Source organism: Pelobates fuscus, chromosome 4 (assembly GCF_036172605.1).
Source record: "Pelobates fuscus isolate aPelFus1 chromosome 4, aPelFus1.pri, whole genome shotgun sequence".
NCBI classification, from domain to species: Eukaryota; Metazoa; Chordata; class Amphibia; order Anura; family Pelobatidae; genus Pelobates; species Pelobates fuscus.
Window position 1 is genome coordinate 296342439 of NC_086320.1, and position 15250 is coordinate 296357688.

The 15250-nt window shown below is 41.6% G+C and overlaps 1 protein-coding gene across 1 annotated transcript in view; it reads right to left on the reverse strand.

The window, feature by feature from the left end:
* OSBPL10 (oxysterol binding protein like 10) overlaps window positions 1–15250 on the reverse strand; it is a 451647-nt gene that overhangs the window by 85105 nt on the left and 351292 nt on the right. Inside the window, exon 8 of the mRNA XM_063452222.1 lies at window positions 8498–8978. Within this exon, the coding sequence (XP_063308292.1) occupies window positions 8498–8978 (481 nt within the window). The remainder of the gene's footprint in view (window positions 1–8497; window positions 8979–15250) is intronic.

Sequence of the window (15250 nt, forward strand, 5' to 3'; positions counted from 1 at the left end):
TCCTCTGCTTCCACATACGTTTTAAACGCTTGGTAGGGAATTTTGGGCTTACCCTCTTGTGCTATAGCTCCTGCGGTACCTCTTTCTGGTGTTTGTGGTCTCCTGTTTCTCTTTACAAATTCCTGCACCTCTGTCATGGTTTTAGAGATGATCTCTGTGGGTGGGTTTTCCCCATAGAAGGCCAGTCTGTATTGTAATTGCCTTTGGAACTCCTCCTGTTCTGTTTCAGGTCTTTGTTCCGTGGCCTGGACCTCCTCTGCTCTGTATTCTGCCATTACTTCGGTGATGAGCGTTGCTTTGGATTTGCTGCTGGCAGAAACACCTTTTGCTTCCAGAAGATCTTTCAAGGTGGTTCTTTTTAGCGTAGAAAGGTCAATCTCCATTAATCCTTGTTCCTCTGTGAGTCTGGATCCCAGCGCTGCCAACCAATGTAGCGGAGGCTGATTTCTCGCAGCTATTCTCCACTTTAGATCCAAGGAAGGCTCAGGAACAAGTCATTAGTAAATCCACAGCAGAGTTTCCAGCAGGTAAAACGGTACAGCAATATCCCCACAGCACTCCCAATAACTGGACGACACACAGTTTCAGGAGTAGAACTAGCAATCGTTTATTCCAGGGTTTCTTATAAAGCCTGCTCCCATGCAAGGGAGGGAACTACAACAATTATGATAGTAACCAATAACATTCTTGTTACCTCCCACACATCTCCTCCCCTCAGAGTGGGTCATAATCCCCTTAAGTTGTACAGTAGTTTACCCCAAACTTGGATGTACCTCTAAAATATCATATAGCTTTAATATCAGGGTACCGCTGGGTAGCCCTGATCTGGGTGAATATAATATCCAAAATTCACCCAGATCGGACCAGGGGTTCGGCAGTTACCGGCAAGTGAAGTTTGACCGACCGCACACGAGTTGGTATCCGAAAAGGGTTCCATGAGAATGGGCCCTGCGGTCGGTCTCCGTTCAGTAGTTAAAATAGACATTTACAATTGCCATCCACATTTACATTCGCCTAGATAGTGATTCCCTCATTCGGTACTTTATTACTACCGAATGGGGATTCGTTATGTCTCTCCGTTCGGCAGTTACGGAGCTCTGGAGGTCTCAGCGGTGTTTGGTTGTCTGAGTGTCCGATTTGAGTTCCAGGCACTCGACGACCAAACACCGCTGGGATTTTCATGCGTAAGATGGCCGCCGCCACGTGTACGCATGCCGAATGGCGGCCACCCAGACACAAGGTTAATGCCGGTTAACTTGTGGTTTGGGAAAGAATGTGAGCCTTAATTGCTGGCACACTTCTCTCCGGGGTGGCCCCTCCGTTCGGTAGTTTCCATAAGTATGTAGTACGGATGGAAACTACCGAATAACATATAATTCACATAATAAACAGACGAACAGCAATTTTAACATAGGGAAAAATTATACGGACACAGTCACACAGGCATTTTGCAGGACAGGCTTACTGCATTCCGCTACAATAACTATTGGTCGATCAGGTATTACGTTACCCAGAACTTCGTCCTTCTTTAAAATGGCCCAATGTTTTTGAAGGATTTTTTCTATTTTCTTAGCATGTACATTATATTTGGTAATAAATGCAAATTCTGCACGGATATTGTCTTTTTAATTTTTTTATTTATTATCAACCAGAAATTCTAAACGGTCCTTTCTTTTAATGTGTGTGATTTCCTTTTCTATATGTTGTATGTTATATCCCTTTTCTGAATACCTATTTTGTATAATTTTAGCCTGTTCTTCAAAAGTCTGCATGTTGGAACAATTTCTCCGTATCCTAGTGAGTTGTCCTTTCGGGACATTGTTTAGCCAAGTGGGATGGTGCAAACTGGTTTTTTTGATAGCTGTATTACAGTCAGTTTTTTTGAAAAAGGTTTTGGTATGTAATGATCCTGTTTCAACATACAAAGTAAGGTCCAGGAAATCAATGGTCTCTTTGTGAATATTTGAGGTGAATTTTAGATTATATTGATTGGAATTAATGTTCTTAATGAACCTTTCCAAACTCATTTCATCACCCTCCCAAATAATAAGTACATCATCTATGTAGCGTCGCCAGAGGACAAGGCTCCCTCCCAGCTGTGGACCCAACTGTATGTATAAAGACTCCCAATGGGAGACATACAAGTTGGCAAAACTGGGAGCGAACCTCGTCCCCATGGCGACACCACATAGCTGTAAAAAGAACGTAGAATCAAACCAAAAAAAGTTCTTAGTTAGTACAAAACGAATGCATGTCAATAATAATTCAATCTGTATAGAACAGAAAGTATTCTGTTGTACAAGTATGTCATTGATTACCTCTAAACCCTTAAGATGGGGGATATTAGAATATAGGGCAGTTACATCAACTGTGGCCAAAATATAGGACGGTTTCCAAACAAAAGACTCCAAGGTTTGTAAGATGTGTTTTGTATCCTTGATAAAGGAGGGGCATAGTGGTACAAAGGGTTTGAGAAAAAAATCCACATATTCTGAGAGATTACATGATAACGAATTAATCCCGCTGATAATGGGACGACCGGGGGGGGAGGACAGGTTTTTGTGGATTTTTGGGAGAAAATAAAAGATAGCTATCTTGCATGTAGGATTATAGATGTATTTAAATTCTTCTGTTGAAATGATATTATTGTCAAGCCCCTTCTGGAGTAAAACCCGAAGGTCCTCCAAAAAGGGTTTGGTGGGATCTTGTTTTAAAATTTCATATGTCGTATTATCTCCCAAAATACGGAGGGCCTCCTCCATATAGTATTGTCTACTCATAATAACTGTACCCCCTCCCTTGTCTGCTTCTTTGATTACCAATTGAGAATCTTTTTTAAATTTGTTTAGAGCTTGTCTTTCTTTATTGGTTAAGTTGTATTTAAATTTATATTTCGCTTCTTCTTTCTTTCTTACAACTAAAGCTTAATGTAGTAGTTCTGGTGTTTACAGCCTATCCCTGAAGGCATTTTAATGTAAACACTGCCTTTTCATAGCTTCCAAATGCTTCCCTATGGTAAGACTGATGACCTCAGCCAAGGAGGCAGAGCGTCATGAAACTGACCGGCGAGGCAATGGAGTTAAGATAAGTCATTTGTTTTACTTACTTCAAATGAGAGGGGGAGTGGCAATAATCTAACTGGGTACTATACATATAATTCTTTCTAACACCATAGGGTTCCTTTAAGGTTCATTAAATGTATAAAGTTTTAAACAAAATGAGATGTGAAACTTTCTTGAACCCTTACTAGAGGTAAGCCAAACTGATTTATCAGTTTTAATTAACTGCCAGTTGGGAAAACCAATTGTAAAGTTGACATTTATTAAAATATTTTAAGGACAACATTCAGTCTACTACAGTTGTGAAGTTAAAGTGTTCGTGGGGCACTTCGAGGTGGCTTGGCACTCCACAACCACGGCACACTGGTTGAACACCACTGATTTACATATTGTATGAGCCATATCACATACAAAATTATTGTAAGATAAAGGCTGTATAATATATCTCATGGTTTTAAAGCATTGGTATGATACAGGCAGCAAAACTATACATTCATATGCTGAAACAATGCAATGACTGAATGTGGGTGCACTGCATGTCAACGAGCAAGGATAATAAACTTCACATTGTATAGATCTTAACAACTCAGCTAGCATCATATCATAATGCAGAGAGAAAATCTATCTAAATATTTATAATATGAAGTCAATGCAATTTACATAAGAATCTAACTGCCCATTGAGCATTGTAAATTGAAAAACTGTGCATTGGCACAGTCACTATGCAACTTCATTTCACGGTGTAATTGCCACTAACAAAACTGTATAGTCTCCCACGTATATTTAACAACAGCTGGCGATAATGTTTCTTGAAATTAGTAAGAAGAAACAGACATTCTCGTAGCTTGCACAGAACATCTGAAATGCGTGTTGTGCTTCAAACTTTTTATGGTCTACTTTAATGATAAGATTCAACTCTCTACGTACAAGCGGCAGCCTCATAAATTCAACGTTATTAATGGTGGACCTATCCCGTGTGTTATTTGTTCCGGCTTAACTCAATCAATCCAGTTAGCCTCAATGTATCTGTATGTCAGTCATTTTATTGGGTTCCATTGGAAGATATTATAGCTGGAACAAACACTACAGAACTCATACATTTGCCTGCATATTTCCTTTATACTGTAAGCTTGCTTTAGCTGTGTCATCATTAAATCTTGCTCCTGTTTTCATATCGTTTCTCACTTTTATTTCTATGTATTATTTAGTTACCAAACAGCTCTGGAGAATACGCTGGCTCCATATTGCAAAACATAATGCTTTGTGGCAGGGACATCAGTTAACATAGGGTTTCGAGGGAGAGAACTGCAGGGCAAGGGTCACTAAGGAATCGTTGTCATGCACTGTAGTTGCGACATTTTCAGAAAAATAAGAGATTAATTTAAATCAAAACACCATCCCCAAAAATATCAAATGTAAGGATCTTCTCCTGTAAAGCCCAAGATTGGCCTTATATGATTGCAGAGATTTTCATTGACACTCATCAAAATATTGCTTACAGGGCTGCCACGTTGGGTAAATGTTGGAATGTGAGGCTCATATTGGGTAAGCACACAAATCCCTGACTCCTAACTGTAAATGCTAATTGAGCCCACTTAAATGACGCAGAAATGCACAAGGCTAAAATGATGCTGATCTGAATTTATACGACATTATTAGATGTGCCATTTTGATGCGCGCTGTTACGGAATCGCTGATTTAATAGGATACCACCTGCATATATCTTTATGTTTCACAGGCAGAAATACAATCCTGGGAGCAAAACTGTGTGAGTGCTAAAATGTGTTAGAGTGTTAACCCCTTAAGGACACATGACATGTGTGACATGTCATGATTCCCTTTTATTCCAGAAGTTTAGTCCTTAAGGGGTTAAACAGGAATTTCCGCTGTCGTAGCACTTAGCTGACAGCAGATATAACTCTACACATTAGCGTTCTGTGTGTTGATGTTTACAGCACATCTCACAGATAATAATCATGAATTATTGATGGAAAAGTATGAATTGTTCCACAACAGATTACAATAAAAACACAGTTGGCCCATTTAGATAATGGCAGTAATGTGTTTAAGGTGTAAAATGATATTGAGTATTAAAATGGGTATTAATGCAGTCAAAGCATTTACAGGGCTATTCATTAAAAGGATAATTTAAAGTGAATTCAAAAAGAAATTCAAATGTAATGTCAAAGTAGCCTGACTGGCAGCATTCCTGGCTCTATTTTGACTATTTGTACCTTGAATTTGAAATTCACTTAAAATGAATTTAAAATTCTCATTGTAGTAAATAGCCATGTGAGGAACTTTTTTTTTTTTTATGCATAATTTAAAAAAAGAAGATACATTTAATTTCAAACAAATTTAAGGTAAACAAATAGGTGTATATTTTTGATATATGTATTGTATTTACATTAAACAAACAACATGACTGTGAATAATTGCTAATGCTTTACAGCGAGTTATGAGTTATGCCACAATCCTCCCCTTACAGAACTTACAAATGCCTATCCTTACCTTTTGGAAAATACTGCAAACTTACTGACAGTCAGGAGATATATTTTACTTCTATTGATTGTCTTACCATAGTTAAAAAAAACATACCTAAAGGGACACTCTAAACACCCAAACCTCTCCATCTTAATGTGTGACACTGTTGTTTCTGATAAATGATCGTGTTTATAATTTGTTTGAATACAATCCTTACAGGAACACTATAGTGTGTCTGTCGCCTAGTTTTGTAAGTCCCCTCTTTCGATGAAAGGTTTAAAAACCCATTTGTAATTAACCATTTCCAGCGCCAAGGCTCCCTTTGGCAACGTGACAGCAATGCTCAGTGCTCGATGTGCATGCATTAAAGCTTCCCCATAGGAAGGCATTTGTTTTGGTTCAAAGTTTGGATTATTGCTTCATTCCTTAAAGGAACACTATAGGCACCCAGAGAACGTCATCTCATCACATAGGTGTTTCCTACAGGGTATTTGGAAATGTTAGACATCCTCATACTAAGCGTGAGGACGTCCAATGTAATTTAACAGAGTAAAACTCCATTAGGTGTTTCCTACAGGGTATTTGGAAATGTTAGACATCCTCATACTAAGCGTGAGGACGTCCAATGTAATTTAACAGAGTAAAACTCCATTAGGGACCCTGAAGTGCCAGTAGAGGTGGAGTTAACCATGCAATGTGTTAATTGTAGTTTCTCAGAACCTGTAATGTTTTTCATTGCAGGGTTAAACAGACAGGGGCACTGCACTCAGATCACTTCAATGAGATGACGTTCTCTGGGTGCCTATAGTGTTCCTTTAAGGAATGAAGCAATAATCCAAACTTTGAACCAAAACAAAGCCTAGAATTTGAGATATGTTGTTTTTTTTTTAACTGTAACATAAGAGATTCTCTTTAAAGGGAAACTATAGTGATATGAGTACAAAGTTGTATTCCTAGCACTACAGTACCCTCTGCCCCCTCCCTCATGCCACCGCAAAAGGGATAAAAACCCTTTTGTCACTCACCTGATTCCAGCCCCGATGTCCCTCGGTGCTGGCCTAGGCACCATCTCTGCTCCTCCTTCGACCCGGCCGGCGGGGAGTGACTTTACGAAACGCCATAGGAAAGCATTCAATCAATTCATTCCAATGAGATTAAGTGGTCTGGGTACCTACAGTGTACCTACTGGGCCCCTGTTCACCAATACCCATTAGTTGGCCCTAGGTTTTAGTGTTATTTTATATTATTTCAGCTGTTGTGTATAGTTGATCTAGGGTACATCATCCACCCCAGCAGACTTATAACCAATATACACTATTTTGACAGAGATTAATTAATATGATTAAGTTCCCAATTAATCCTTATATTGTATTATTTAAAGATGACTGCTTTAAAAGACTTACACAAAACCATTAAAATAGATAGCAGTGTATGGCCTCGCAAACAAGAGTCCTATTCCCAGATGGAACTATGAGGCTCAAGCACAAAGGGCACCCACGTCCAGAGATGATCAAACTTCCCAATATCAGGCTCTCTTTTGAGAGACCTGTACAGTCACCACAATCCAAGAAGGAAGCGCCCAAGGCCAGATGCAGGATGGATTTCAGAGGACTCTAGTGATGATGGAGAGTCTCTTACCTATTAGATCATGCCTATTCTCCCTCCAGAAAGGATGACATCAAAAAGCTGCTTATTGACCTGTGGCAAGTCTGAAAAGCTGATCTTCTAAAAACACAGGCCAGGGTTTGCAATCTTCAAGGTACAAGCAGTGGAGTAGAGAGCCTTCACGAGACCAGCAGCTTAGAGAGACCAAAAACAAACAGGAAGGACTCTCTCGTCAAATCCACCTGCTAAAATAGACAGTGGTCTCCCTAGAAAACCCACACTGGCACCACAATGTACACATAAGAGAAGAAGAGATAGGCAGGGAAGACCTACTCCAATTTGTACAGAAACTCATCACCTGCATGGGCCTCAAGGGGACTTCTGACACCTCCTAAATAACACGTTGCATGTGCGCAAATCTGCTACTGTCCCTGTGGTAGCATCTAGAGATATAACAGCTGTCACCAGAGACATAACGGCAAGAACCACCATAATTAACAGTTTTTGAGAAATGGGCACAGTGAATTTTTGCGGGACACTCCATCACGTTGTACAGTGATCTGTCATTCTACGTTCTCACAGAAAAGAGGCGACTGGGTCCAATTGCTAAAAGGCTGCGAGGCCTTGGTGCCGGTGGGGAGCAGGGGAACATTGGTGGTCCCATGCCATGAAGAATCATTAACCCTCACCTCAGTCGATGGCGCTGAGGCATATCTTTGCACATTCGGCTTGGCAGATGATTCACAGTTGCAGCTCAGGAGGTGGCAACACTGGAGGCTGACAGATATGGAGAGGGCAGTTTGAGACAGAACAAAGGACTGTATGGGAGTACGATCCATAGACTATCCTCCAGGCCTTAGAAGGCCGAAAACACTTAGACGATTGATGCTCTTAATATAGACAATAATCTTATTTTTTTTCTATATGAAAATACCTTTATAGAGCAATATATATAAATATAGAGGTTTGATTGTGTTTCAGTGTGAAGCTTAGGCGGCTTGAAATTGTACAGTGCCATGCTTGTTCCACCACATATTCCAATTTACCTTTCCTTTGTTCCAATGATTCCAGTTAATGCTATGTTGTGTGAGCTTTAATACCCATAACTAGTGTATTGTTTCATATCTTTAATGTAACCTCCAGATAATGAAAAAGTTGTATACTTTGTGTAAAAAAGCCAATAAAATACAAATTAAAAAACTAGATAGCTGTGAATTATATTCGTGTTTTGCATGTCAGGGTGAGAGGGATAACTGAAAACCAATCAGCTAGAAAAATAACAGTTTTTGGAAGTTTTTTTTAGGCGAAATTCTAAAAACACTAAAAAAAAAAAAAATCTTTTGACTAACCTTCGCCTACCATGGACACACCGACCGACATTCCCAGGAACTTGCTTTTGGTCCAGACATGAACATTGGCACACATTTTCTTTTCTTTGCATTCACAATAAAACGATGACACAGGTGGATGGTGAGAAACTTGCTCAGCTAAAAAACGCACTTTGTATGAGTCTGAAGAAACGCTCTGGGTGATGGACGATTCTTTTGCTTGTGACGAAGTATTGTGAGTCCTACAAGGTTTTACTCTATCCTTTGGGACATCCCAGCTGCAATGAAATGTTTCACCTATGATTGGGTTATAGGGCTTCTTGGCAACTGCTCCTTTTCGGCCCTCATGGAAGGATGTAAGATAATATTCCACAAAACTGAGCATTCTCTCCTCAGGTGTTATACCAACAGAAATGGACAACAACAGATCTGAATGGGTCATGAAATTTGCATACATCTCCAGCAGCGATCTTTTCTCCAAGATAAAAGTTGGAAGTGTAACCTGTGATAAAATAAATAAATGATAATTCCAGAAATAAATTCATTACATGGAACAGCAGTACTCAAGATTGAAGGAAGGAACAATCTAAATATTGGTCATTTTGTGATTTCCAAACAATGTCCTACTATAAGGTTATTGTTATGAGATCTAGCTTGTTTTTTTGTCTTTCAATTAGCATGTCCTTCATTCAAAAATATACGTTTGGTTTTCTACTGCAAGGTTCCATTTCAATTATTTGCAGTTTGGCAACCACCAAAAAATGCAACAAGTGAAAAACCTGCACTATTATTACAAGAAATTATTCTATGGTTGTCTGCCAGTAGTACTTCCAAGCAATTACTAACACTACTCTAGATGTCTCATATAACAACTCTGTGATAGAGGAGATACCCTACAGTTGCCACTGATACCAACTACTCATGGCTACCATCCTGTCCTTATTTTCCACCAATTTGGAAAATATTTTTTTGTTAAGCTGTAATAATACTTAATGTGTTCAAAACACAACGGCATAGAGCTTCCTCTGGAAGAACACAGTTCCTGCTCCATTACCACTTAATACAAGGATGAAGAAGCAAGCAAAAGCAATGGTCGTAAACAACCATGATGACCGTTTTTATTGTTCTGATTATCGATAGTTGAAACCTCTCTCTCACCCCTCCCTCATCCCTGGCTATCTGTTCTCATATGGTTTACTGGTTTCCTTTTTTCCTGTTGCTGAAAAGGCATGTCAGACATTATGTTATTTTCATCATATTGTATTTGATATCTCATATCATACAATTTTTTTTAAACTTAAGAAGATTGCTTTTGAGCAGCAGAGTGTAGAATTGTTGAATCCTTGATGGACTTCCTATTAATCATGGACCATAGATAAAATGACTGTATACATATAATAAAAATAATTTCTTTCAGAGATGTAGGCATGCTAATGTGGCAGACCCGTACCTAGCAGCGCGATAAAGTTATCGTGTTACCTTTACAGAGCTCTCATTATTATGCTGGTACTAGATATATACAAATGTTTTGACTGTTAATATGCAGGATTTATTCGCTAAAAATAGTTTTGTAGTGAACTGAATTTCATTAATAAGACAATCTGTGACTACAGCAGATTAAGAGAATTGTTTTTAGATTAGGTATTTTGCCCAAAATTTTGCTAAGATTTAACTTCACTTTAATTGGGGGGATTTAAAAAAAAAAAAAAAGTTCTCAAAAAAGACCAACTGATAGAAATAGTGAATGTCTCTAGTGAATGTATGACTGACAGCCACTAGAGGAATTTAAATCCTGCAATGAAAATATTGCTGTCGTGTTTTGAGAAGAATGGTGAAACATGGCACCCAGCCCATATTTTGTCAAGATCAGAGATCCTATCAATAGGCATGGAAGTGCAATTCTGTTACCCTTATGTTAATCCAGTCCTGTGTGCGGGGTTCTCAAATAATTAAAATATGAAAAATACATGAGGATGGGGAAAAAACAAAAATCTTGTACATCTTTTTATCTTAAAGGAACTAAAGCAGTTTTAGTGTATAGATCATTCCCCTGCAATGTCACTGCTCAATTCACTGTCATTTAGGACTTAAATCACTTTGTTTCTGTTTATGATTGACAGAGCCTGCATGAAAAAACAACTGGTTTTACTTTCAAACAGATGTAATTTACCTTAAATAATTGTATCTCAATCTCTAAATTGAACTTTAATCACATACAGGAGGCTCTTGCAGGGTCTAGCAAGCTATTAACATAGCAGGGGATAAGAAAATCTTAATTAAACAGAACTTGCAATAAAGAAAGCCTAAATAGGGCTCTCTTTACAGGAAGTGTTTATGGAAGGCTGTGCAAGTCACATGCAGGGAGGTGTGACTAGGGTTCATAAACAAAGGGATTTAACTCCTAAATGGCAGAGGATTGAGCAGTGAGGCTACAGGGGCATGTTCTATACACCAAAACTGCTTCATTAAGCTAAAGTTGTTCAGGTGACTATAGTGTCCCTTTAATGCTTTGTTACAGAGACTGAAGTAGATGACATTGCACTACCCTATCATCAGAAAGATAATATGCATTAATAAAAACATCTAATGCACTAATAGTCACTTACACCTTTTGCTCTATGTCTTGTAATTGAAAGGGTAAGTGATAGGTTAACCTTTGGAGCTGCGCTTTTGTTTGTAGACTATGTTTCCCAGGATGCTTCACTAGACACTTGGCAATGTAACAATGTAATGCAAACAAGCACAATACTAAAGGTTACTCATCACTGGTGTAGATTATATAAACACTATGTGTTAATAATACATCCTAAATTCTCGGAGGCAAATCTGAATATGCTCTATACTTACTGTGCATCGTGTTAAGTAGGGCTCACCCTTGGGAAAGGAAAAGATGAATTTTATCTCCGCAAGAGGGAATAAGATACAGGTAGTGATAATTATAGCTCTGCAGCTAAAGGGGATATGTTATATTCATTTAATAATTTTGAACTGCTGACAACCTGCCTCCTCGTCACCAAATGCACATGTTCGTGCATATAATCCTGCATTTAAATTGGTGGACTTTTTTTCTTTAAACCGTTAATAATATGTATTTGCATCAGCTTCTTTACGGGAATAACTGTAACCACGTATTTTACACTGTCAATCATTGAAGGCTATATTTTGCAGAGGGTGAACGTTACACGCCTGTAAATGAGGTAGACTGTTGTGGAAGCTGTAGGGTTGACTGTTAATATTTAGGATTTTACAGACGCGATTTAGGAATTCATTCTGGATACTGTGTATTTACTAGAAACCCCCCCCCCCCCCAATTTTTTTTTTTCTGGGGGTTGTGTCCTGTTTTCTGGGTTGGTCCCCCCCTGTTGTCTCTCCTGGTGTCTGGTGTATTGGTGTCTCGAGTGTCCTACACTTCCTTTTCGTTTATTCCTTCTGGCTTCATGTTTAGTCTGGCAGAGGTTGTTGCATTGCCTATCCCGTTATTCACTCCCGTTAGTCGTTTCTAGTCATGTGTCTACTAGCTTAGGTGTCTTTGTCCCCCTTTTCGATATTCTTTCGTGTCCCTGTTTAAGGGTGTCCCCTGTGTCAGGGGTATGTGTGCTTGTGATGGGTTAGCGGGGTGTCTAGTGCGGTTCCATGGAAGTGCCCTGGTGGTTCCTATCGTATGTCTCCTTGCGTTAGGGAGAGTCATCCCTTGTTTGGGTGCGTGATGCGTTAGTGGGGCACTATGGTGGGTATCGGGGTTGTTCGGGTTCAAATCTCGTTGCTCCCTAGGTGCGTGGCATGTGAGTCTCTGAGCTTTGGCTGCTGGTATGTGTCGGAGTGGTGCGTGTCGGTGCATTGTTGCAAGGAATTCCTGCTGTGGGGGAGGCGCATAGGTTAGTCACGCTAGGGTGTGTGAGCGTTCTTGGCTAGTATTTTTGAGGCCAAGGCCATGTGAAGGTGGGGGGGGGGGAAGTGTCTGAGGGTCCCTCCCCTCCCACCCCCCCCGCGCCCCCCCCCCGCTCCGGGGCCCCACGGAGACCCCCCTCGTTACTTGTCAGTGTTCAGTGGGGGTCCTTGTGTCTGTGTCCGGTCATGTCCCTGGGATCCTTCTTTGGTACCCTAGTTCCCATCTCCATTTTCTGTTCTTCAGGAATGCATGTTTTATGGTTGTCTGGTCGTCAGCCATCGAAGCCAGTGGAACCATATCTTTTGGTATCTCTGGGGTTGTCCCCTGGCTATTAGGATTAGTTCTTCTATGGTTCTCATGTCTTCAACCCTCGTAATCCAGTCCTTCATGGATGGAATTGCGGTCTTTTTCCAGTTTGTTGGGATCAGGCTGCGTGCTGCATTGATTAAGTATGGTATGATTGTTTTTTTGTATGTAGCCAGTGGTAGGGGTGTCAAGTGTAGCAGGTAGTTTTCTGGGGTGAGTTCGACTGCGTTGTCTGTTAGTGTGGCGACTGCTTGATGGATTTCGTTCCAAAAGGGTTGGCATGTCCACCAGATATGGTATAGAGTGCCAAATTCTGTACCGCATCTCCAACATTCCGGTGCACTCGATGTGTGGATGGTCGCGAGTTTCTCGGGGGTTTTATACCAATGTGATATCATCTTGTATCCCGATTCCTGGTATTTGGTGCTTATGGAGGTTTTGTGCGTCATTGTGAACATTGTGGTCCACTGGTCCTGGGTTAATGGGTGTCCTAGATCTCTCTCCCAGTATCTTACAAAGTAAGGCGGTTGGGCGTTTTCCCTCGGTGTGTTCAGCGTTTGGTATAGTAGTGATATGGCGTGTGGCGTGGGCGCTGGCTGGGTGCAGAAGTTCTCGAACGGAGTGAGTGGTCTTGCCGCCGTTTGGAGATTCGGTATTGTCTTTAGTGCGCTTACTAGTTGGTGGTACCTGAGTGTAGTCATCAGGTTTGGAGGTTTGGGTGCAGGTAATGCCGTTAGTGGTGGGATGTTCCCTGTTGCCAGGAGGTGTCGTAGCCTACATGGGGTCGGTAGGCCTAGACTCGTCATGGTTTGGTTGCTGTTGATCATGTGAAATCTAGGGTTGTCTGTGATATTGTACAAGGGGGATGTCGGGGGGCGAGGTCTTTGTTGTCTGCTATTTTCTTCCAGACCCTTAGGGTGGCTGATATTGTGGGATGTCTCTTTCCGTGTCCCCTTCTCTGTTGAGCGGGCGTCCACGGTAACGTGTGGAGTGGGGGTTGGGTGAAGCTCGCCTCTATGGCGATCCAGAGCTTGTCTTCCGTCCTGAAGGTCCATTCGGCAATTCGTTGGAGGTGGATGGTTCTGTGATATTTGTTGAGGTCGGGGAGGCCAAGACCCCCTTGTGGTTTGGGTTTTGTGAGGATGTCGTATTTTATCCTAGCCTTTCTGTTCCTCCAGACATATCTCGTGAAGGCAGTACGTATTTGGGCCAGGAAGGTCTGGGGGATGAAAATTGGGAGTGTTTGCATCAGGTAGAGGAAGCGTGGTAGGGCGTTCATCTTGAGAACATTCACTCGCCCCAGCCAGGTGATGTGCGGTATGCCCCATTCTCCGAGGTCTTTCAGTATGCGGTCAAGGAGGGGGGGAAGTTGTGGTTGAATATGCGGTGTGGGTCTGCAGTGAGCCAGACGCCTAGGTATTTTATTGCGTCTTTACACCAGCGGAATGGGTATCGCGTTTTTAGGTTTGCCGTTAGGGCGCGTTCGCAGCCTAGGTTTAATATCTCTGATTTTGTATAGTTGATGCTCAGATTTGATAGTGTGTTGTAGTCCTCGAATTCTTGCATGATGGCTGGGAGTGAGGTTTGTGGGTCTCGGACTGTAAACAGCAGGTCGTCGACGTAAGCCGATATCTTACTTTCCCCCCACTGTCCTTGTATGCCCTTGATGTCCAGTCTGCTGCGTACTGCATTCAGGAATGGTTCCAGGCTGAGTACAAATAGCAGAGGTGAGAGGGGGCATCCCTGCCGGGTACCATTGTGTATATGGAATGGTTTTGATAGTGTGCTGTTGACATAGACACACGCCGTCGGTTTGCTGTAGAGAGCCGCGATCCACGTCCTCATGTTGGGGCCAAACCCTAGGTGTTGTAGCGTCGCGAATAGGTAGGTCCAGTCTACTCTATCAAACGCTTTTTCTGCGTCGGTGGATATTAGGAGTGCTGGCGTCTTCTGTACCCCGGCCGCGTACATTAGGTTGATTACTTTGGTGGTGTTGTCTCTGGCCTCTCTATTTTTGACAAATCCAACCTGGTCCGGGTGTATCAGCTCCGGCAGGAGGGGTTGGATGCGAAGAGCCAGGATTTTGGCGAAAAGTTTCAAGTCCGTATTCAACAGGGAGATTGGTCGGTAGCTTGGACATTCCCTGGTGTCTTTGCCTTCTTTGGGTATCACCACGATGTGCGCCTTCAGTGTGTTCTGGTCTCCTCCCTGATGGCGTTTAGCATACTCAGTAGATGTGGGGCTAATGTTTTATAGTAGGTTTTGTAGTATTTAACGGTGTAGCCGTCGGGACCCGGGCTTTTCCCAGTCTTGGCTGTTTTCAGTGCCAGGGCTAATTCCTCGGGTGTTATGGGTTCTTCCAGTGTTTGAGCTGTTTCCGCGTCTATTTTGGACGTGAGGTGTTTGGCGAGATATGCGTTGTGTCCGTCGGTCTTGGGTGCGGTAGGGTCTCCCTCCTCCTCTCCCCGGTTGCGGAGGTGGTACAGGGCTTCATAGTACAGTCGGAAGCCATCTGCTATCTCCTTTGGGGTGTGGCAGATGGCTCCTTTGTAATTGATGTCTGAGATAAAGCATTTTTG